Genomic DNA, 24,370 nt, shown 5'->3' with positions numbered 1-24,370 from the left:
TTTTGGGCGACAGATGAGTACATATGAAGCAGTTGAGAGGATTGTAAATAAAAGCATTAAAACAAGGATAAGAAAGTGTCTTGCTCTTTCTCTTTTTACTTGTCATCAACCAAACCTAGCGGAGTAAAATTCACACATAAAAGAATGAAAGCAAGGAAGAAAAAAGTTTGATCAAGTTTTTCGTACAAAATTGAATTTTAACGAAGAATAAATTTACAGAATCAAACGCCATCTAGCATCTAGGGCGGTTGAAATGTAGTTGTTTCTATAACACCTATTGAAAGCTTTTCTACAAAAATTCTTCAGCTGTATTTAGATAATCTAATATTTCAGACTTAACTTCCTCCGGCAATGGGGCTGAAGGTCCTGCCTTTGAGTAAAAGTTTGCCAAAGATCTGATTGCTTTCTCCAAAATTACATATGATTCCTGCAAGGAATCCATCCAAAGCATGATCAGATACATGTAAATCTGAAAGGGTGATTCATAACAAAAATGCCAGCGTATATGCTATTCAAGTCATTGGATTTTCATTGCATAGAAGTACATACTTCTTGAACAACAGTTTGCTTTCCCCTCCAACTGCCCAAATATTCACGAATTGACTCCTTTGCTGCATCTGCAGTTCGTCTAAATTTGGCAATGTCATCAGGGGCTTCATTTAAAGATTCCCGCAGTGTTTTCACTACCTCTCTCGCTGACTTTAAGTATGCCTTTGGCAACACCATTCCAGACTTTGTTTTTTCATTAGGATAAAATAATGATTTGATGGCCCCAATGATGCTTTTATCTTCTTCCTCTTTGTCAGCTGACTTCTCTTCAGCCCATACCATTAAAGGTGATAAACCACAACATGTCAAGGTAACCAATGAAGTGCCAACACCGACTAAAAGATGCCTGCGACTTGATGAAGCTTCCAGAGGAGGCAGTGCAATATTAGACCTGGATTGCAGTCTACCTGTTATATTGCAGAAGCTGTCAATAAATGATATGGTGCAATTATGTAGTCCACTCTCAAATTATAATACTGTTATTGATTTTAGTTTCTTTTCTTTTAGTTCCATGATACGGTTTTATCTTTCCTACTTCACCATATCATGCCATTATGTCAGAATATTCAATCAGAAAATAACAACTCAGATGAATAGTGTGACCCTTTTAGCATAAAAAATAGTGATACAAGAACCTGAGGAAAAAGACACCGAAGTTGCATAAAAACAGCAAATACACCGTACAACACCGAAGTTGCACAAAAATTTGTCATTTCAAGGGAAAAGAGAATAGACAAAAGAAAGGGAGGAAGGAAAAAGTGTTTAACATACCTTCGATATCAAATCTTTTGATCCGTTCATCTGTTTTGGAACTTATAATGGAACACATGTTTGCAACAAGGATTAATGTCATCCTCCTCTACAAATTTCCACAAGGCTGAGCTACATCCACTAAATACGCAAAGCAGCGATCGTCTCTTAATCGTGCTGGTCAAGTATTGGAGGATATCACCTGTGTGTGTCATTATTCATAAATTTTCTCTCATTAATCATACAATTATATGCAATGTGAAACCTTGCTTTCTTCATTGAAGAATGGACAGTGGAACACATATGTACATATATCAAGGTGTTTAATCAAAATAAAGAGGGGGAACATTTTAAAATTTAGAAAGTTGCGTATTTGTGTAACGGTTGATTCTCCCTATTACATCAAATCTTAATCTGTTAAGTGGAAGAAGACACAAGATATAACTTTCAGCAATCATTTGCCTCCTTTTAGAGAAGAGAAAACACAACTCATCATACAGGACATGTGCAACTCATCATCATTTGCCTCCTTTTAGTAAATGATGCTAGATAATACCAAGGAAGGGGTTTACCATCTTCCTGTGCAAGTGTGCATTATTTAGAAGAGCTCTGGAGTGTAATATCATGAAGAAAATCTTAGCAGATTCATTTTCTTCAATGTTGCAAGGGAAAGCCCCTGACATATTCGATTAGAGGGCTTACTTCCTACAACAAGAAAGGAAAAATGTGCTGAAAAAATGTTGGATACAAGAGAGAGTGAAACTCAAGCAAGAAGTTGATTAGATAACAAAACATTTTGGCATAGAAGAGGGCTTAAGCATGATTATAATTAAGATGGGTTCATTACCTCATGATTATAATCTTTTCCAAAAGAAATAACAGGTGAATCATAAGTAGAGAACATACTCAAAATCAATATAATAAGAATCCCTTTGACCACGCTGGAAATTTCAAGTTTGAGAAATTCAAATAACAGAATTTGAGTTCCCACTACTTTAACCAAAAAAAATAAACGCACGGAAGTTCTGCAATCCAAGGTACTGTAAACCATCCGCAATTCATATGCCGATTTAATTTCAGAAACATACACTAGCAAGCAACAAATGACACTACTTACTTCCAGTGGCAAGGGTAGCAATAAAACGGTTGAAAAAATCAGCATTATAAATCATAACGAAATTCTAAAATTTTCAGGAGCACTGTACCACTTAATGGCTGAGTTCTGAGTAAAAAATTTGACGGAATAATTGAACACAGCGCACCCCAAAAAAAGTAACAACTTAGCATTTGGAAGAAACGAGAATGTTTTTTTTTTTTCTCTTACCTGAGCAACTCACAAACTCCCAAGAATCTCGGCCTCAACACACACTACTCACTGGCACAAAGGCTTATCCAAAAGATCAAGGCTAAAACAGTCATTACAATATCTTTTTAATTAAAAAATACCCTTTGTTTTCCATTTTCTCAAATTAACCCAAACTTTTTCATAATCACACTTTATACCCAGTACAGCGGCGGCACGATGCTTTTTAGGGTTTTTGTAATTTTAAGAGCAATATCTTCACTGCTTCTATTCTCACCTTTTCCGCTGTCTTGCATTGCACTCCGGGGAGAGAGAGAGAGGGAGGGAGTGAATCAACCATGGTGAGTTAACTCAATTTGTTTTGATTCGCGTTTCGTTTTATTTTTAGCCTTTTTTTTCTCCCTTTCTTCACTGCAAAGTTTGAATCTTTTTCATATGGGTGTTGATGGGTTGTTATTGCAGTCTCTGGTGGCGAACGAGGATTTCCAGCACATTCTTCGTGTTTTGAACACGAACGTCGATGGCAAACAGAAGATCATGTTTGCCCTTACCTCCATCAAAGGTATTGGTCGCCGTTTTGCCAACATGGTTTGCAAGAAAGCCGATGTCGACATGAACAAAAGGTTCCAATTTTTATTTTATTTTTTGGCAATATATTCTGGGTTTTCGAATTTCGTTCAATTTGATTAAATAAAAATTGACGGGTATCCCATATCATGCTTTGTTTGGTAGATTGATTTTACATGTCTGACTTGTGGGTTTCTATTATCTTTTATTTGATGCCATAGCTACGAGAGTTTACATTCATTAATTAACTTTGGAAAATTGTGTGCAAATCTTTTTTGTTTTTTTTTTTTTTTTGTTGATCTTCCTGCAAAGACCGCAAAACTGGTTTTGTAATGGGTTTAAGAGATATTTAGGTTTGTCTGCACTTGTTTCAAGCACTACATACAACTTTTGCATTAGATTCGTTCATAGCAAAATCTGATTTACAAAGCCCTATGCCTTTTAACAAAAAAAAAATTGTTACTTGTTAGTATTATGTGCAGACGCTGCATCAATTTCTTTTATTTATTTTCTTTGGTGATTTAGACTGTTTTGCTGAGTTTAGCATTTGGAAAGTATTGCTTTCATCTAACTAGAATTTGATTCAAATGTTCTTCTGCAGAGCTGGTGAGATATCAGCTGCCGAACTTGATCAATTGATGGTGGTTGTGGCAAATCCACGCCAGTTCAAGATTCCTGACTGGTTTCTCAACAGGAAGAAGGATTACAAGGATGGCAAGTACTCCCAGGTTGTATCCAATGCATTGGACATGAAACTCAGGGATGATCTTGAGCGTTTGAAGAAGATAAGGTTGGTCATTGTATTCCGTTATTCAACATTTTAGCTAATAGCTATGTTGGGCATTTCCTGATTAGTCATTACTCCCCACTGTAGGATACTTGTATAGAATAACCGAAATTCAAAGCGTGTATAATCTGTGGTGTGTCTATAACTTTTTATGCAAAGGGTTATTCTTATTAATCAAAGTATTTATATAAAATATTGAATATGGCCTAGTTTGGATAAGTTTCTCAAGCAGTATTTATATAAAGAGGTAAATGAATCAAACTCCTTCCATAATTTAAAGTCAACTTAACCCATTTTTTCCTCAGATTTTTTGTTGATCTTGTTATTTTCATGTTTAGATGAGTCATCACGTGGATTCAAGAGAATGTTAACATGCATCTCTTAAATCATTTTGCAAAATTGAGTTGGGATGAATTAATAAATGTAACATGATTTGTTAATGTGCAGAAATCATCGTGGTCTCCGGCACTATTGGGGTCTTAGAGTTCGTGGACAGCATACCAAGACCACAGGGCGCAGGGGCAAGACTGTTGGTGTCTCTAAGAAGCGTTGATTTTTCTGTACTTCAAGTTCACATCTTCTGCCTGAAATTTTGGTGTCTCAGTTCTCCATTGTGTTTTTCTCAGTTTAAAGATTCACAATGTTTAGATGTCTCTTTTGCCTTTGTTACTTTGTCACTGTTGTCTGAAAAATATTTATTTTTCACTGTGTTACATTGCTACTCACTAACTCATTCTCTTTATATTTTAGAAGTTCATCGTTATTTATTTACATGCGATGGTATTGCAACTAGTCAGCCTCTTTTAAATGTCTTCATGGTGTTACAAAATGTCTATTCATTATAACAGGACCCAGCAATACTGATTAACAGTCAAAACCTGATACTTACTCATGTTTTTTGTCGACAGTAGTGTGATTAACGTACCATGAAAATCTATGCTTCTCCAAACAAAAATGGAATATTTTGCTTGAAAGTGTAAGTTCTGTTATTCACAAACGACAAATTCATTCATACCATCTCGAACTTTGTGTGTCGTGTTTTATGAAGATTTAATTTTTAGTTATAGGTTTTAGCATTTTCCTATGATTAATGAGCGAGTGATTGAGAGAATTGTTGGGAGAAAACCCTCACGAGGGTGTTCTGAACTTGTTGACCGGGATGGTTTAAGTTTTTTAATTTATTTTTAAATTTAAAATATAAAATAATAGATTAATTTAAGCATAAAATATTATTAATTTAAAATAAAAATTTATCATTCACTTATGTTTTCCTTTTTTTGTTTTAATTATAAAATTATTTTTATCCTATTTCATATTTTTAATGATTTGTAATTGAGATATTGATTTTTGTTCTTGTTTTTATTGTTTCTTACATAATTTTAAAAATATAAAAATAGAAATATTTTTTAAAGGCACTATACATTTACAAGATTAATTAATCTAACTGAGAAATTATTTTATATTATCTGTGTAGTCATATATATTAAATTTTATAACAAATATTTATAGGCATATTATTCAAAATTTGTTTATATATATTTTAAAAATATAATACTGATTAAAATAAAGTAATAAAATAAAGTATTTAATCATTTTATTTTTTTTATAAAACTTTATAAATATAATTTATTTGATAAAAATATTCAAACTAACAATTAAATTATTTAATTTTATATTTTATAAATAATTTTTAAGTTGCTTAATCTAACAGCAACTGATCGCTTAAACTTTTTGTGATAAAACCTTTGGAACTTCTGCGAGGAATTAAAGAAGAAAATTAGGTTAAAAACTAACAAAGGAACATACAATGTTCTTGTGTTTCTATCTGATTCTTATGACTTCGAATTTGATTGAAAATTTAAATCTTAGCATGACTGCGAAGGGTCTTCACACTAAAATGATAAGCAATTAATCCTCACTTTAAGGTGGGAAGATAAAATAATTTTGTTACAGTATATATTGAATGTCTTAATTGGGAGTTTCTTTGAGTTTAAGGATGGCTCTTTCCATGCATGAAGGGTGTCTTTTTAGCGCATATTAAAAATATCATTTTATTAAATAAAAAAGAATGTAACTTTGTGCTTGTTTAAAAACTTTGCTAAAAAAAATCAATTCACTTTTTAATACAAAGTAAATATTTTAATAAAAATTATATAATTTAAATTATTTTACGGTCATATTTCAATTACATTAGACCACTGAAGATTAATTTTAGAAAGAGGGGTGCTTCTTTCGTTCATCTTTTGTATCTCTCTCTGAATTAACAAAGGAAAGGAATAAAGAAGAGAAAATGGTTTGTGGCAAGTGGTGATAGTATTGAATTGGACAAGTGTGGCTTTGGGATCGAATTGGGTACCACTCACCGCAGGATGGCCGGCGGTAACCATCCCAAGTCTTCTCATCACAAGCCACCGCCCTCCGCCTCCCACCGCAAATCCCGATGGGAACCCAACACCTCAACAACCACCAAATCTCCATCAGATCCCAAACTCTCTCCAAAAATCAAACCAAACCCTAACCCTAATCCTAGCCCCGCTCACCCCAAACACCCCACCGATCACCCGCTCTTCCCCTTCCCCGACCCCGCCCCCCTTGGCCCTCCCCCTCCACCGGCCTATGGCTTCCACATGCTCGAACGCCGCACCATCGTCCTCGCCGACGGCAGCGTCCGATCGTACTTCGCCCTCCCACCCGATTACCAAGATTTCACACCTCCTCCTCCTCGCTTCCGCCTCCCCGATTACCACCGCAACCCCCCCGAAGCATCCGCCGCCAAGAGAAAATACGGCGGCGACGACGATGACCTCGCTAGGCAAAGGGATCAGCTTCTCCGCAATGCTAATGGCCTTGCTAGGGTTCCTGGCGCAGACCTTTTTGCCGGCCCTAGTGGCGCCCTCAAGCGTGATTTGGAGTCTGAGTTCAGACCTTCCAAGCACTTGAGGTTTGATGCTAGGCATCCCCAGGTTGACCAGGACAAGTTGAAGAAGGCTTTTCTTCACTTTGCTAAGCTTGTTAACGAAAATGCCTCTCAGAAGAAGAGTTACTTGGAGGATGGGAAGCAAGGACGCCTTCAGTGTGTTGCTTGTGCCTGTGGCAGTGGCAGGTTTGGTAGAATTCAGATAATTATGATTTTTTATTCTATGTTTCTCTCCTCTGGGTTTATTTGTAGCATTAAAAGCAATGTAAGTAGTCCAAGGCAAGAAGGGGGAATATGCGGTTTTGTTATCTCGAGGCAAGAAGAAGGGAGCTATATAGTGTGCTTATTTTGCGATATTTCTTCTTGTAAGTTGAATATTCAAGCACAGCATAACATTCTTAATTAAAAGTAAAAAGTTAGACAAATTAGGATTTTAGGTAACTCGAGTTTCTTGCTGCTAAGATCCCAAAGAACTACAACTTGTGCTGTAACATTTAGACTATTTTTGCCCCGTTTAGCATGACACTTAGTAAGTTAGATGGTTGGACTTTTGGCAGTGTTTACGATTATCATTGAGGCACTAAAAGAATGGCATGCCTCGTGGCCAATGAGTTGACTTGCACGGTAGGGGCACCTTTGATCCTTCGCTTAGGCAATAGCATTCAAGGAGATAGAGGAGAGGAAGTATTTGGATCGTGGAATATTTGTGACAAATCTAAGTCTTAAGAAAGAGGTGTCTATGGTTTTAGATGATGGCTCTTATTCTGTCTTTGTAAACTTGTGCAGCTCAGTTGAGTTGTGGAAGTTGATTACTTTGGTTCAGATTGACAACACTCATCGCTTAGATGTATCTGGAGCTTAGGTGTTGGATTATTAGGTTTCTGATCCGAATGTTGCTTCTTTATATTGTAGCTTATAACAAGATATGGCAGTAATAGCACAGTTTCAGTTATTCACAACTCACAAGCCTAGGAAGCTTGGTCCTCCAAACAGGCTGCCAATTTTGTATCTATGTTTATATTTGACTTTGACAGCATAGAGTTTAGTCATCAAACTTATGTCATGTTTGTGAGTATTAGCAGTTGTCATTCTATAATCCACTAAACTCTGAACTGGTTCAATGGTCGCCCATGAATTTTATACAGTATGGTACTGGAAACTAGATTCATAAGAAGTTTTATTTTTGCACTTATGATTCATTTAGTTTGGCCTGGAAATTTCATTGGAGGATTTGTATTCAGTGATATAACTGGAAAAGAGTGAGTAGCGACTTTGGAAGCCCTTTAAGTTTATCTACTTGTATTTATGTCATTGGTTGCTGTTGTTTATGTGGAGTCATTTCCATAAGTAATCATCCTTATTGAACTGGCTAGCATATTTTTTGAGCTTATATATTTCTTCTGTTGCTTTAGTTGTTCTGTTAGAAATAGAGAGAAATGGTATTTCTGGACTTGTGGAAGTTATTCTGAAGTGACTTGATGGTTCTGTACAATTTGATGGATTGAAAAACTTAATTCTTCCATGAGATATGCTTATGATGTCACGGTTGCTTGTCTCATAATTCCTATGCAGCTGTGATGATCTTTCTATAATTTCTGTTTTGGTGACTCAATAGTGGCAAGCTTCTATTAAAATTTTCTCATTCTTTGCAGCTCTTTTGCCTCATGACACGGATCATACTCGTGTTCTAATATGGCATTGGCAACACATCTGCATTATTTTTGTTCTTGTTTGGAGTATTTTTACATTGGAGCTCTTATGCTTCTTAACAAGTTTGTTGCCCTTTATGGCTTCAAATTTGGAAAAAATTCTGCTTTCATTCTTTTTAAGACCCTAATATTACTTGATTTCAATGTTATCAATGGCGGATGGTAGCTCATGGCAGAAATCCAAAAAACTACCATAAAGTTATGGCGGCCGCTATGGTGGGTTATGGCGGATATAATAAAATATATAAAAAAATACTATAGATCACAGAAAATGATAGAAAATAATTAATACAAAATATATGTAGTATAACCCACAATCTAAAGCATAATTCAATACAAAATATGCAATTATCAAATATCATGTTAACATTAAAAACAAACATGTGGAAGAGGAAGCTGAAATAAAGATTTTTTTTTTATAGGAAAAACAGAGAAAAAACAAACATGTGGAAGAGGAAAAAATTGAAAGATGGAAAAGGTAAAATTGAAATAAAGGAAAAATTGTGAGAGTGGGGGAAAAATAAGAAAAAATGGCTACCAGAAAATATGGAGTCGCCGAAGATGGAGGACCAGTCACGGGAAATGGGGATGGAGATGTCGCCAGAGATGGAGAACAGAATGGCGGCCGCAAGCAGAACAAGTAACAGGTCAAAGAAGAGAGAGATTTGAGACGAGTGCAACATTGGAGAAGATAGAGAGACGAATAGAGATGAGAGGGATTGGAGATGAACAGATGAAAGGGATTGGAGTCGAACAGAGATGAGAGGGATTAGAGAAGAAGAGAGATCTGAGATGAGGGAGTAAGATTTTGAGTGACGAAGAAGAGGACTTATTTAAGTTTTCTGCATGGGTCATCCTTGGACCGGGTCGGGTTTGGGCCCAAACCACTGAATCCGCCATTTTTGAAGGTTTTCCACCATGGCGCCGCCACGTAAAAATGCCATATAATAGAAGCGGTTTAATGGTAGGCTTAAAAACTGCCATGGCACCGCCATTCAACAACACTGCTTGATTTAGAGGGTAGGCCTTGGAGCAACAGTAATTTGAGGCTTTGTGACTTGGAGGTCGCAGGTTGTAGATGGATGCAACCTCTCTGCTTGCGGGGGTGAGGAGGCTGTGTACATCTACCCTCTCTAAACCCCACCACACTTCTCTAACGTTGGTTGATTTCTTAAATGCCTGCTATTGCTATCAATTTCCAACTTCTTAATTATTCTAATCTATGAAGGCAGTATAGCCTTTCCTGTGCTATATATAGGTTTCTTCAGTCTTTTGTATAGTTTGAACACAAGGTGCATTGATCATTTGACTATGATTATTTCGGTTATTACTTATAACTATTGAGGCTGTTTTGCTAGCTGTAAAAGAAGTGTAGAATTGTAGGCATTTTAGGTGCGGGTCACAGAGCAGTATTTGATGAAGTGGGTCTTTAATTATTTTAAACTTAGAACCATAATAACATGGTTATTCCTTATAAATTTTTTATCTTCTTTAAAATTGATTTTTTACTGTCTTTGGTGTGAGTTTTAGAGCTTACCTGTTTCTTTTGGCTTCACTTTAGCCTTACAAGCGCTGGGTTATACCCTGTCAGTTCCCTTTTTGACTTCATTTCTGAAGTTGAGCTTTGGATTCATTTGTGGCCTGTACTTGGATGTCTCTGGAAATAATTGCATCCTTTTGAGAACAGAAATCCTAATGAAAAGAATTTTGTACTGATTGGAGTTTCCTGCTGTATCTCTTTAGAGAGAAGACTATTTGTTTTATTAGAGTATGAGTATCTGCTTACCTGTTTAATACAAAATTTAGTTGCTCGTTAATACATGGAAAAAATTATTCCATTTGTAGTCATGCAATTTAAAGGTATATGTGTACTTTGGTCAAATTGTCCTTGAAAAATTAGGCATTTACAGCCATTTATTACCAGACAATGTTATAGTGCTGATTGAGACTTTTCAAGGTGGGGTTGCCCACTTTTTCTTGGTGCTTTGATGTGACTTAGGATGTAGTTCTCTGTTACTTAGTTCAAAAGAAGATCTTTGGTGTTAAATGTAAATAAAAGGGGGTGAATACATTCTGTCACTTTGCCTTCTGTATGTACTTACAGGATGAAAGCCTAAAATATATTCCTCAATGCCATTGATATGCCAACTTTCAGGTCTGCTAAAGATTTTCCAGACATGCATGCTCTCATTATGCACACTTACAACTCAGATAATGCTGATTTACGTGTCGATCATTTGGGATTACACAAAGCTCTGTGTGTCTTAATGGGCTGGAACTACTCAAAGCCTCCTGATAACTCAAAGGCATATCAGTTTTTATCTGCTGATGAAGCAGCAGCAAATCAAGATGATCTGATCATGTGGCCACCATTGGTGATCATTCATAACACAAATACTGGAAAAAATAGAGATGGTCGTATGGAGGGTTTGGGAAACAAAACAATGGATAATAAAATTAGAGGTATAATGTGCCCCTCCATTCTTTATCATCTTCTATTATGATGCCTCTCTTAAAGGTCTAAAAAAGTTAGGAAAATCTTTCTTGCATGCATACTGAGTTGGCCCTTTATAGCCCAGTGGTAAACACATGGTAGTTACCTTTCCTGGTATTTCTTAGGTAGCCAACCTCCCTCTGCTTTAGGCCACAGTTTAATGGAATACTCTTATGAAGATAATGAGATGCAAAGTCATTTGATTTAATAGGACTTGCTGATAACATCAAATTAGAAACTGAGTGACACTAGAGACCCATCCAACATTTTTATTACAATATTTTTATTTTATAGGACTTGGCATTAACATCAAAAAGTTCTTGGAGTTTATTCTTCTATCTAGCTTGTTTCTTTTAATTAATCTTGGATAGAAATAGGTCCTGCCTGATATATATTTTCATTTTAGGTTCTTGCTTTGGTTTACCTATCGAATGACAAAATGTCTTTATCCAAAGCTTGGTCATTTCTAATTTGCTTGACCTTTTTTTAATTAATCTAGGATAGAAGTGAGTCCTGTCTTATATATTTTCATCGTAGGTTCTTGCTCTGGTTTGTCTATCAAATGACAAAATGTCTTTATCCAAAGCTTGGTCATTTCTAATCTGCTTGACCTTTTAATTACTGCCCTTTTATTCCCAGATTGACATATGCTGTTGATTTAGAATACTATTTAAAGCTGTTTGTTGAATCTGTTAAATTGTATTCTCTCTATTTAATCTGTTACATCTTCAAAATACTCTGGGAGGGTTGCTGTAACTTTCTGGTATTATGATTTTGGTATGTGGGAAAATTAGTTATTGATATGTAGATATTAGCTCTCAATGGCTGGAGTTTGATTTACTCAAAACCTCTAGTAGCATTTGCACTATAACTTTGACAAGAATCTGACAAGGCATTGATGCTTTTTTTTATTATTATTATTTTAAATTTCAGTCTACTTTATCCTTCAATATTACTTATATTAGGTTTTCAGAATTTGTCAGTGCATCAATGCTTGAGTCAACTTGAGTAATGGTTTAGGATTGTTAGGTGGTTTCATTCAATTTACTTGTTGGTTAAATTTCTTTGTAGTCAACCTAAATAGTGAAATAGGAAATAATTTTCATATTAGCCCTTAGGTCTAGATCCATAAGGATTCAGCCCCTTAATAATCAATTAAGATCACTCTTGATTGAGAGAGAGGATGTGGGATGAAGATGCTTGATACTCATAATCAGTAGTCACTTCTTATATTCTTTTAGGTGGTAGAACCAGAGTTCATGCTTGAAAAGATTTAGGTGGGACAACTGCACTCAGATGGTAAAAATTGTGTAGATGTTAAGCAAAATGTGTGTGAGTAGCTTTACTTACAGGGTCTGTCAGTCCTTCTTGTGGTGCTTAGGTATATGTAATGGATGTTATTTATTTTGATTTTTGAGACAGTTAAAATTAAAAATTATATAAAAGTTCTTTCTTTTCTTTTCCCCTGAAATTGCTGTTCCAGATTTCCATTCAATAATGACCATTGCACGCCTTTCCTTTACACTCTGCTTCTTCCTATCAAATGACCTGTTAAACTTTGATCCTGATTCATTATTAAAGTGTGGTCAGTTACCCTGTTCTGGGCCACTTAAACTTCCCCTCCACCCATGATGATCGTTTAAAGAAATTGAACACCACTGCTTGTAGCGTTGGAAATGAGATGAGTGTTTTTTTCACATACCTCTTATAATTATATGATGAATTATGAGAACTGGAAAGCAGTGGTGAGTAGCTTTAAACTGGATTTTGATACTATCACATATTATGGGCTAGATTGGTCTTGGGATTTGAGGATTGTCTTTAATTTTTTTTCTCATATAGGTGTATTGGTTGGGTAGTTTGTTGGATAAGCTTGCTTTCTGGAAGCCAAACATTTTAACCCTTCCTAAACTTGTGTCATTACAGCTTTTTCTTCCAGTCACAATTTGATTTATTTGAATTCTTCTTTTTATTTTAATTTCCCTTGACTGGTTTTAAAGTTGATTCCTTGGTAGATAGATAGAGATGTTGTTCATGAATAGGTCTTTCTACCTAGATTGCATAAGGGATACTTATATGTTACTTGTGCATTTATGTATGCACACTTGTGTTGTGTTCATGTCTTGATTACAGTTGATTGTACAGTCAAGAAGGTAAGTTGTGAAGATTATTATGTGATGGCTCTTCATTTTGAGCCTATCATTTCCTGATGTTATAATTGTTGGTTAACTGTGTCATTCTTCATTTGACACTTTGCACTGAGGGTATATATTTATTGAGATGAATTTTGAATTGTGTATGTGGACATATGTACCCATCCATTTATGTACACAACTAGGCACTCATGTAGCTGTGCAGTTTTGCACATGCATATATTGATATTTAGTGACAGCAGATTGGGTGCCCAAGAAAGTAGGTTTAGGGAATGTTACTGAGGGATGGACCCATTTTGTGTGTATCTTTTCTGGGCATTATTCCGGTTCATGCTTAACTTTGTTGTTTTTGCATCCAGCACTAGCACCAAGGGTATTCATGTGCAAATATGTTCTTATCTCTACATTTATGCCTGCTCACCTGTAGCAGCGCATTTATGCACATGCATATGTTGATATTTTATTGATATGTGATGGTGCAATCAAGACAGCGAGTGAACATTATTGTGGGAATAGTTGTTCGTTTCTGTGAAGATAATTACCATCCATTACTCTATTTGGTTCTGAACTTTGTTATTTTATCAGGAATTTTGAACTAGACTGTAGCTCATCAACAGTTTTTTATCTAGTCAAGTTAATGCTACTGCCTTGATCTTTAACAAGGGAAAAAGTGGTTGATTTGATCTATTGGCCATCTAACCCTGTTTCTGTTTTAATTTGTATGAATTATGTTGTGTTTGTCATGAGTGTTGATACTGAATATCATGCAAATGAAATTTTCATCATGGCCTGGATTTTTTTTTAGATAATATTCTACCTTTTTAAATGATTTGTGTGAAATATTAATTTGTCTGCAGCATACTTTTCATTTTGGGGGGATTTTTCCATTTTTTCTTATTTCCTATTGCTTTTCTAGCCCCATATAATTACATTCTATGTCTCTTAAACTGTCTGTTTTATTACCTACTAGCTTGTGAGTTCAGCTAATCTTGTGATTGTAATCTTACTGCAATTGCTTAGCTGGTTACTTTGTTATTTAAATAGTCTATTAGCAAATGCTTTTGGTTTTATTCATATTAGATCAGATTAGGCGTTAATCTGTTTTGTCCTCACTGGATGAATCATCTATATTGGCGGATAGAAATTTAGATGACGGAGAAAAATCTTTCCCCAATTTTTGAGCACCCTTCTTTAGTCCATTTCCCTTATTGTCCTGTCTCTTGATTTAGATGGTCTGGCTTACTATTCTGCCCTTCGATTTTTCTCTTCCTCTACGTCCAGGGTTTTCACTCCTGTAACTTTTCTTGAGAAACACAGTAGTATGTTGGACTCAATCTCCTGTAAGGTGTAAATTACTTGGCTGAAGTGCCTAAAATGGCAGCATTTCCAGCTGCTGCCACCATAATCATGGAACCCATTTTTGTAATATAACTGTAAACTACTATTTGTTAAGAATAGGAGGCACTTAACCAAAATCTTGGTTTTTTGAATCATCCACTCATACCTGATGATAGTGAACTTCTAACTGTATATATTTTCCATCTGATATTCATGCATGGTTTTCCAGAGCTCGGATTTATGGGTGGCAAATCAAAGTCATTATATGGAAGAGATGGTCATTTGGGCGTAACACTGGTTAAATTTGCTGGCGACCCATCAGGCTTTAAGGAGGCCATCCGCCTTGCTGAACACTTTGAGAAGGAAAATCATGGACGCAAGGATTGGGCCCATGTGCAGTCCCAAACATTAGGGAAGGATGATGAGAACAATGCAAACCTTGTGAAGGTAGATGAGAAAAAAGGAGAGAAAAGGAGGGTCCTGTATGGCTATCTTGGGACTGCTTTTGATCTTGACAAAGTTGATTTTGAAACAAGGAAGAAAGCAGTCCTAGAGAGCAAGAGAGAATACAAACCGCCCTTGTAGCTTCTGGACTACATGGAATGACAGTGTAAAATTATTTGTGGATTGTTCAGGAGAAAGTCTTTCCGCTTGGTTTATAGTCCTGATTCCTGAAGATGATAAAAGCTTTGTTATATTGTGCTGACCGTTTCAATGTACAATAGGAGGCTGCGTGCCATCATTTTTATTCTCTATCTCGTAATTCATTCTGATTTTCCTGCTGTAGTTAATAGTAGGCGTATTAGGAAGGTTTGTTTGCCGTTCCACCATCTGACAACCTGGAACGCACTGTCTTACTTAAAGTCAATGACTGGAATCTAAAGTCATGGTCTTATCCTCGCTTTTCCCCGTGTTGGGTGGGAACTGTTTGTTTACAGTTAACATTTTTTTTTATTACAATGGGGGAATTAGATATTTGTACTTGCGGTTTCTTGCGAATCTGTAAATCCCTTGTTAGTAGCCATTCCTAGTTGATTGTTTGCTGTTCGGTTTAATTGATTGATGAAGCCCCGCTCTCACTGCAAATTCCAAGTTGATTAATCATTAATTTTTCTTTCTTAGGATTGGGCAGTGAGTAGAGGGGGGCTCAGTGATGCTAAATGATACTAGCACTGCACTCTTGCATTCTTTCTAAGCTTGCCTAGGATTGTCCATGAAGTTTAAATGAGGGTTATGGTGGAGTAGATGGTTTTACGGTTTTCGGTATCAGTTGCCTGTGTTGTCTGTCCAAACTTGACATTGCAACGATCACTGCTTAATGATTGTATTCCAGCCCACTGAAGTTCTAGTCACTCATCATGCATTTTGTGTATTATTTTGTGCAGTGTTTACACAATTTTTATTATCAGGATTCTACTGGACTTTAGGGTAATCTAGATCTTGCCTCTACATCAGGAAAATTAGTGTTTTTCAAGTAACTGCATATATTATGCTACCTTACTTCTACCAAGGTACGAGATTTGCTGGGAGGGATGTACGTAGGTCATTTTTTTATGGTGCATAAAATTGTTAGGATATTTTTATTTAGGATTGTGTGCTATGAAGTGATCTTGTCTCTAAAGTGGGGCAAAATATTTATCTGATTTAGTTTGAAATTACACACACATCGGTCAGGATATTAGTTAGTGACATGTATGGAATCTATTCAAACAATACATGTCAAGATTCTTACAAAATTTGGTGCGCAAATACGTTCGACCATGTAAGGTGATTGAAGCATCTGTGGTTAAGCACCACGGTTTGGTGAATTGTGGTTCAGTGTTTTTAAATTTATGTTGTATGCCTATTTATATTCTCGCTTAAGAGCATTATCTTCTATTTAAAGAGTGAAGTATTCTGATTTCTTTAATTTTAAAATATTTTGCTTAAAAGAATCATAATCAATGTGTAGCTATTTTAATTAAAATTTTCAAAACAACACATTATGAAATAATTTTAAGCTCACAAGTTGGAATTTTCAAATGTATTATCTTTTTTTATTCTTTCACATGTGATTTGTATGTAATCACGTTACTGCTGGGGACAACAGAAATCTGTTGCTTTATATTTTTCTTATAGGATTAAATGTGAATTACTGCACATCCTGGGTGCATTTATTAATCGAATGTGCTTTTTCTTTCGGGTTACCAAATATTGCATTTAATTTAATGGTACGTTGTTACTCTAATTTTAAATCGTTCACATTAAGGACACTAAAAGATTGTCTTCCATCTTTTAAGTAATGATTATTTTGTGCTGTCGTTCAAGAAACCCAATCAGGTTAAGGAATGCCTGAAAACTCTTGTAATTTTTAAATTGACTGGCTTACTATTAAAATAAGTTTTGCTTTATTTAATAATAATTAAAAAAAAAACAGGCAGTTGTAATGAAGTTTTCAATTGAGATGCTGGTATACGTGGAATAATCCCTAAAACTTACTTTCTTTTTGGAGGCACACGTTTAGTAGAAACCGAGAAATTTGAATGCCCAAATATAAATTCCGAGATGTGTATTAAGAAACAACAATGAAACACGGTTTAATGCCAATCGTCTCATCTTGTCTTAAAATGTTTCTAATAACTATATTTTAGTGTAGGCACAGTTTGAATTGTAGTATTTAATAGAATTAATACATTATATTTTTTAATAAAATATTAGTACATAACTTTTTATTCTTAATTTTATTTAATGATTGACATAAATATAACAAATTTTATGCATTGTTGGTTTGTGCGGATTGATAACAGATAAATACATAAAATATTGAACAAATAATATAAAGTTACTTTTAATTATATATATATATATATATATATATGTATTTATTTATTCAAAATTGCTACCATTAAATGATGGTCATAATGAGGAAATGCATTTTAATAATTAAAAAGTTATCAATCAATATTAAATGTAAATTATACAGAAGTTAAAATATAAGGATTAAAGTGTAATTTTCTTATGCATTTGATCGCGTGCCCATCAAATGCATTATTTATATCTTTCGGGAATGATCAAACCACGTTAAGGAAAGGAATTTCGATAAGAAAAAAAAAAATACTTTTAAAGTTTAGTATTGATTACCCATACATTTATCTAGTATGAAAAATTAAACTTATCAGTATTTATTTGTTACTTTAAACAGAAATTTTAATATGATCCTTCATTCCATGAGTAAAAAATATATTAAATTAAAGATAAGTATTATTAATTCAAAGCAAAATCATTGAATTATGACAAAAAGTAATTGAAAAGAAAGTTTTATAAATAAGGATAAGGATGGTAAGAAATTATATTAAAAAATTTAAGTAACGAACCGGAAAGTGAAATGATTATTAATTGAAGGAGGTTAGTTTATAAAATCTTGTGATAAAATAATAATTTAGAATTTGAAAACATAGGTCCAACTCCAAGTTGAAGAATATCTGGAGGTGAATTATACCTTATCACAACACGCATTTGTACGCATGCATGTGTCTTTCTGCGATGGCAGGTACTGTACCCCCCACCCAAAGACCAACGCAATGTTTTTGTTTTTAACCCTTTGAATTTAGATTACCTCATTCATTCTCTTCCACCTGTTATCCCTTTTATCACTTTATCTGACTCTTCCCATGTGCCTCACACCACTCTTGTCCCATCCCCCTCATCTTTCTGATCTATCTTCGATTTCTGGGAAAGTTCCTCTCTGTACGAATACAACATCATATACACTGTTCAACATTTTGCATACACCACACTCCATTTTATAATCACTCATTAACTCACTTATCTTAAGAAAATATTACTACCAGTCTTTAACCTTTATTTTAAATAATCATTAATTTTATTACTGTTAACATCCCTTCAGACAACGTCACTCTATATTTACAACATTTTTATTCATTTCATGTATTTACAATCCAATCAACTTAAACACTATTTTCAATTATTTTATTCAAAACTTTGCTAATTTTCAAAAAAAGTAACTAAATTAAAATAATTGACAAAGCTTAGGTAATATTGTTCTTTAATTAAAAGTTTCAAGACCAATGCTAACCTTCCATCCTTAAATATCTAAATTATAAAATAAAAATTCTAATATTAATTAAAAACAACCCAACAAAATTAAAGTGCTATACTTAAACTTTTTCTTAAAATAATGTATTTTTGTACTGGAAGAAAGCATTACACTTTAAAATATCCAGGAGTAGGTATGTAGCAGTCACTTAGCACTATATAAGTATATTTAGTACACTGCATTTTAATCATAATAATTAATAGAGAGTTAAAGTGTGAATGTGATTGTTGTTGTGAGAAGTAGTTAAAAACTTAAAATTAGGGACAATGACATAAGCGAGTGATCCATAAAACGAAAGGGGGAAGGGTGTGTTTTGTTTTGTGTGGAAACCCAAAAATCGCAGCTGTTTTGACATACTTTGTGTTGTGTCTAATCCCAATCCAAAGTGGAAACACCGCTCTAATTCTTATCCTATTTCACGCCCTAACCTACGCACCTGCAGCGCACTCTAGCGCCGCCCCTCAACTACCTTTTCCATAACACAATAACACGTGTCTCAACCTTGCTCATCCACGTCATCACTGGCTCTTTCTCTTTCTATCACCATTTCGCCACCACCTTTACTCTCTCTCTCTCTCTCTCTCTCTCTTTCTGCTTTCACTCCTTCATTGATTGAAATTGAACGAAGGGAGCTAGGGTTTGGTTTTTCCTTCTCTTGTGTTGTGTGTTTGGGGCAAAGCGAGTGACGATGGGGTCCATCCCCGATCCAGGCGAGTTAAGCGAGTTGGCTCAGCCGAGCTTCGACGAGTTCCAGCGCCAAACCTCTCTGATGACGAGCTGCACCCTCCTCTGGAAGGAACTTTCCGACCACTTCTCGTCGCTGGAACAAGACCTCCTTAACAAATCCGAAGCCTTAAAACGCAAGATTCGAACCCTCGACAACCAGACCAAGGAATCCCTCCACCTCCTCGACCGCCGCGAAACCTCCATCGACGGCAGCGTTCAGATCGCACTTCGCAACCTCGACAGGCGTCGCGACGCCGCCATCTCCGCCCTCCTCCACCACCGCGACGACGACAACAACAACCACGACGACGGCGAAGTCGACAATGACGACGGCCTCGTTCTCAAACTCAAGTCCTTCTGCCTCCGCATGGACGCCTTCGGGTTCTGGGGCTTCGTCATCGGCAAGAAGAAGGAGCTCGAGGGGCTACGCGCCGAGATGCCGGTGGCGCTCGCCGAGTGCGTGGATCCGGCGAAGTTTGTTCTCGAAGCCATATCGGAGGTTTTTCCGGTGGATAAGAGGGGGGAGAAAGCTGGGAACGACTTGGGGTGGGCCTGCGTGCTTGTGCTTGAGTCTCTGGTTCCGGTGGTTGTGGACCCTGTTATTGGGAAATCGAGGTTGTTGGTGACCCCCACTGTGAAGGAACAAGCGAGTGAAATTGCTGAGACTTGGAAGGCGAGTCTTGAAGAGCGTGGTGGAATTGAGAACGTTAAGACCCCCGATGTACACACTTTCTTGCAGCATCTTGTTACCTTTGGGATTGTGAAGGAGGAGGATTTGGATTTGTATAGGAAGCTTGTTATTGCCTCTGCCTGGAGGAAACAGATGCCCAAGCTTGCACTTTCCCTTGGTCTTGCTCATCAAATGCCAGGTATATTTGGTGATATTGGTTGATCTTATTCAATTTCTGCCTCTTTTGTTTTGTTTGATTATGTTTTTGTTTGTGTAGTACTAAAAAAATTTGAATTTTGTTTATTTATTATTGATATGGTAGATATGATTGAAGAGTTGATTAGCAAAGGGCAACAGCTTGATGCGGTTCACTTTACTTATGAAGTGGGTCTTGTGGAGAAGTTCCCTCCTGTTCCGCTCCTCAAATCATTTCTCAAGGATGCTAAGAAAGTTGCCGCCTCTATATTGGAAGATCCTAATAATGCAGGCCGAGCTGCGGTATTTTTCTCTTTTTGTTTTATTCAGTAACCTATAATTAGTAGTATTGGTTTACTAAACTGTCTTCTATACTTGCTCGATGAGTAGTTGCATGGCTTTTTCTTAATTTCATTGCTGATTTTGTTGTTGGATCACTGGTGTTGTTAGCTTGTGATGTATGGTTGATTCTTGATACAAGTTTGGAAAATTTCTATTTTTGGATTTCTTGTATGGACAGTGTGCAGCTTGTAAAGACTGCACCTAAGACTGTGTTTGAGATAAGGGACTGGAGTGTTGGTATCCTTCAGGATGTCAGTTAATAGTTGGTTTGATACTGGTTTTATTTCTGATTCTTCTCATGTATTTGTGCTGTTTTTTGTTTTTTTTTTATTAGTTGGAAGAAAAAAGGCTGGAAATGGTAAAAGTGCTTTGTTGTATTTTTTCTTGGCTTAGTAGAAGTGTGTTTGATATTTTGACTGACTGTTTTTTTTTATGCTGAATAAATTTTCCCAGTATCTAGCTGCAAGAAAAGAGCAATCTGCACTCAGGGCCGTGATTAAATGCATTGAAGAGTACAAACTTGAGGCTGAGTTCCCTCCAGAAAATCTGAAGAAGCGACTCGAGCAGTTGGAGAAGGTCAAGACGGAGAAAAGGAAACCAGTTGCTGTCCCTGCCAATAAAAGAACCAGAGCAAGCAACAGCAATGGAGGTCCAATGCCACCAGCTAAAGCTGGCCGTTTGACCAATGCATATGTATCATCTTTCCCTGCTGCTGCTGCACCTACATTTGTCAGGTCTCCTTCACACGGGCAATACCCAGCTGCTCTTCCTCCATACCCTTCCCCACCCCACATGTATGGCAGCAGAAGTCCCCCAGCAAATCCTTATGCTTATTCGCCAGAACCAGCGCCTATTGCAGGGTCATACCCAGCAGCTCCCATGAACTATCCTGCATATGGTGGCTATGGAAATGTTTTGGCACCCACTTATCAGCAGGCTTACTACCGATAGAAATTACAACCCTTCAAGATGGTAACCACTGATATGACGACCTTGATCCAATTTACTTTCGCAATGTTGTTTGTAATCACTAACCGTTTAACGGTAGCAGTTGTGTGTGTTAATTATAACTACTGTCCCACTTCCTGCTCTGCATGGGGAGAAGTTGTATTTCTAATGTTGATCCCATAGTACTAGGTGATTGTGGAAAGTAACTAGGACGGCCAAGAAACATCAGAAACTCAACTACCAATGCTCGGTTTAGTTGTAGAAAGACTCTTACTGTGTTTACATTATATGCTTATCTTGGGATCCAACTCTGAAGAAAAACAAAAAAAAGAAAAAAGAAAAGAAAAAGGTAATATGTTTCTTGGCAGCTGTTGACTACGGTATAAAGGCTATAAAGGAAATAATTTTGTCTGAGATGAATTTGTTTTGCTTTGAGGAGTGGTTCTGCTTTCACAATACATTACTATGGTATTTGTTAGTTCTGCATTTGCATTCCCTTGGTAAAGGTTCTCTACGGTTCTAAAAAAACTGCAAGAGATCCAAGCCATTAAAATTTATGTTTTGTGGCAAAAAAAAATTAATTTATTTATATTTTGGTGATGATATGACAAAAATTTATACCAAACATAATTTCAACCATTAGGTATCAGAACTGCACACCATGCAGTTAGTTTATAACTGCAGCGGATCGTCTTCCCCTTTCCTTTGTGGCATTCTTCTAAAGAATAATCTAGTCTTCCTGTAACATCTTATCTTTAGATCTTCCTATGACATCAACATCTTTATTGAAGGAAGAAAGTATTAAATCTTTTTTTCTAATATTTGTAATATATTAAGCGTATTTGATAACTTATTTTTTTATTCTAAAATATTAGGAAGCGTAATAGAAGGATGATACAGGGGACATAGTGGTAGTAACTCCCCTTCCAATCATTAGATGATGCCGGGTGAAAGTTGCCAGCTGAATCTAGTTTGTGCTATGCATTCCGTTTGATACGATAGTATTTCTGTTTTAAAATATAAAGGAATGGGATAGCAATTATTTGTCTCTAAATATTAGGAAAAAGTAATTACCCAAACTGAGCGCAACAACCCATGAAAAGTTGCAAGAAAGCAGGCAGAACATAGGGTGGTTGCCAGGCAAGGCAGACCACGATGGGGGCAGGGAATCTTTTCCCACATGTTAAGCTATACCCATTGAATAGCCGTGTTACAACTTGCAACTTCTAACTTTTCTAGTTTGGTTTTACATTCGGCATTTTCTCTTGGGACATTCAATTTTCATTAAGGAAGTTGGATCATGTGGCTGCATCAGGATGTGGTTGATGACCTGTTGGGTGTCGTTCTTTGAATGTTGAGGGTGAAATGGCTTTGTTTTAAGGACATGGATTGTATGATAATTCATGGCAATATATTCTCTAAATTTGAGTGCAGTTCAAAAATCAGCTGTTTCCGTTTCTTGTTTTATTTTCTATCTTTTCAATTAAAAAGTGACACTTAATTAAAAATAATATTTTCTCGCATAATTAGTTTGTTTTTGGAGACAAGAAATAAGGAGTTATGATTTGAGTCCCGATCCAAGGATACAATTTAGCATTCCGAAGAATGAATATTCTTCAAATAAAAAAATGGAAAATGCTAAGGAGGTGAAGAGAGAATGTGACTTCCAGAGACGAGAAGCTTCCCAAAGTTGAAGTCACAAGTAAAAGCGATGTATGTAAATCACTGACACTTCTTTTGTGAATAAGACGCAGACTAGGCATTAGGCAAGGTTCTTACTTTTTACAAGCATACGGCTCGTTATGAACCAATTCGCTTGGATATTTACACATCAAAAGCCGCTGTTAATAGATGGCGCATTCAGTTTCTAATAATATAAGCTTCTAAGGTTGTTGGTGAAGGGGCAATTCTGGCTCAGAGAGCATTGACTGATGATTTTCCAAGACGTAATTTACACTCTAAGGAAAGGAGAAAGCCTGGAGCGGAAGCTTCAAAATTCAGATTTGTTTTTCAATATATCAATGATAGTGGTTTTGATGCCTAGGTAGATATTTAAACAAAGTAAAAACCAAAGAAGGGCCTTTCAGCCTCATTTGAACTATGGGCCTGCCTTCTCAGTTGGCACTGTCTGCTTTATATTTCTAATTCTTCACCTTGTGTGCATTTTCCATGTACATTGCTGGCTAATGAAAAACAAGTGACCAATAATTGCAAACGTGAGCTAAACATTTCTGTCTTTTTTCTTATTTCTTTTGTCCTTAGTGAATAGATATAATTCACTCAGGAAACGAATCAAGACTTTTGGAGATATTGAAAAACTAGAGTACTCTGTTATAGCTGAATACTCCTCTGACTAAGATTTAAGATGCTCTCTGACGGAAAGGAAATCTTACTGTTATAATTATGCCAGAGGTCTAAATAACATGAGGCATCTAAAGGGAATTCATAGCCCCAAATAATCAAAATCCTGCATAAATCATAACTAAATATAAAATCCTAATTAAATAATTAATTTCTTAAAATATGAAATCCTATTTGAATCGAAATAGAAAATCTTAACATGATAATATTATCTAATGAGCATATAACATTAAAAGTAAAGGCCATAATGAAAAATCTCTTAAACAAGGGGAAATTCTACAGTTTCTATGAATCACAGAACAACTCCTAAACAAAAGAAAAATCCTTAAATATGTTTTTCCATTCTGCCGCACTTGAACCATCACATGCTAAGTCAAGCGTGTAAAGTTGATGCCGCAATATTTATACCATCTTTTCTTCATCTTAAAGTTATCACTTTAAATTAAGCCTGTTCCTGTATGTTTT

At 35.9% G+C, this 24,370-nt stretch overlaps 4 protein-coding genes across 10 annotated transcripts; 3 read left to right on the top strand and 1 right to left on the bottom strand.

Moving 5' to 3' along the window:
- Positions 1–65: 65 nt before the first annotated feature.
- Positions 66–2,777, bottom strand: LOC113870778 (photosystem II D1 precursor processing protein PSB27-H2, chloroplastic). 6 transcript variants are annotated; one of them, XM_027507231.1, is made up of 4 exons: positions 2,624–2,777; positions 1,321–2,004; positions 550–956; positions 66–427 (listed from the first exon to the last, which is right to left on the bottom strand). In XM_027507231.1, exons 2-4 carry the CDS (start codon positions 1,400–1,402, stop codon positions 290–292), a joined length of 627 nt encoding a protein of 208 aa, XP_027363032.1. In that variant the 5' UTR covers positions 1,403–2,004; positions 2,624–2,777; the 3' UTR covers positions 66–289. The 6 variants fall into 6 exon arrangements, with proteins under 6 accessions (XP_027363032.1, XP_027363034.1, XP_027363037.1 ...); XM_027507233.1 differs by having other exon boundaries at positions 104–427; positions 1,321–1,501; positions 2,624–2,659; XM_027507235.1 differs by having other exon boundaries at positions 105–427; positions 1,321–1,501; positions 2,505–2,634.
- Position 2,778: 1 nt separating this feature from the next.
- LOC113870779 (40S ribosomal protein S18-like) lies at positions 2,779–4,724 on the top strand. Its single transcript, XM_027507237.1, has 4 exons — positions 2,779–2,943; positions 3,065–3,225; positions 3,771–3,959; positions 4,404–4,724. Exons 1-4 carry the CDS (start codon positions 2,941–2,943, stop codon positions 4,507–4,509), a joined length of 459 nt encoding a protein of 152 aa, XP_027363038.1. The 5' UTR covers positions 2,779–2,940; the 3' UTR covers positions 4,510–4,724.
- Positions 4,725–6,138: 1,414 nt separating this feature from the next.
- LOC113870776 (protein SUPPRESSOR OF GENE SILENCING 3 homolog) lies at positions 6,139–16,716 on the top strand. Its single transcript, XM_027507228.1, has 3 exons — positions 6,139–7,059; positions 10,738–11,045; positions 14,797–16,716. Exons 1-3 carry the CDS (start codon positions 6,326–6,328, stop codon positions 15,150–15,152), a joined length of 1,398 nt encoding a protein of 465 aa, XP_027363029.1. The 5' UTR covers positions 6,139–6,325; the 3' UTR covers positions 15,153–16,716.
- A 2,225-nt stretch (positions 16,717–18,941) lies between these two features.
- LOC113870773 (FRIGIDA-like protein 4a) lies at positions 18,942–23,875 on the top strand. 2 transcript variants are annotated; one of them, XM_027507224.1, is made up of 4 exons: positions 19,209–20,258; positions 20,382–20,557; positions 20,931–20,954; positions 21,050–23,875. In XM_027507224.1, exons 1-4 carry the CDS (start codon positions 19,352–19,354, stop codon positions 21,545–21,547), a joined length of 1,605 nt encoding a protein of 534 aa, XP_027363025.1. In that variant the 5' UTR covers positions 19,209–19,351; the 3' UTR covers positions 21,548–23,875. The 2 variants fall into 2 exon arrangements, with proteins under 2 accessions (XP_027363026.1, XP_027363025.1); XM_027507225.1 differs by lacking the exon at positions 20,931–20,954 and having other exon boundaries at positions 18,942–20,258; positions 21,050–21,958.
- Positions 23,876–24,370: the final 495 nt, after the last annotated feature.

Source organism: Abrus precatorius, unplaced genomic scaffold, assembly GCF_003935025.1.
Source record: "Abrus precatorius isolate BTA unplaced genomic scaffold, Abrus_2018 Scaffold7, whole genome shotgun sequence".
Lineage (NCBI taxonomy): Eukaryota > Viridiplantae > Streptophyta > Magnoliopsida > Fabales > Fabaceae > Abrus > Abrus precatorius.
The sequence above is the reverse complement of the archived record's forward strand: the minus strand, read 5'-3'. Positions and strand labels throughout refer to the sequence as shown.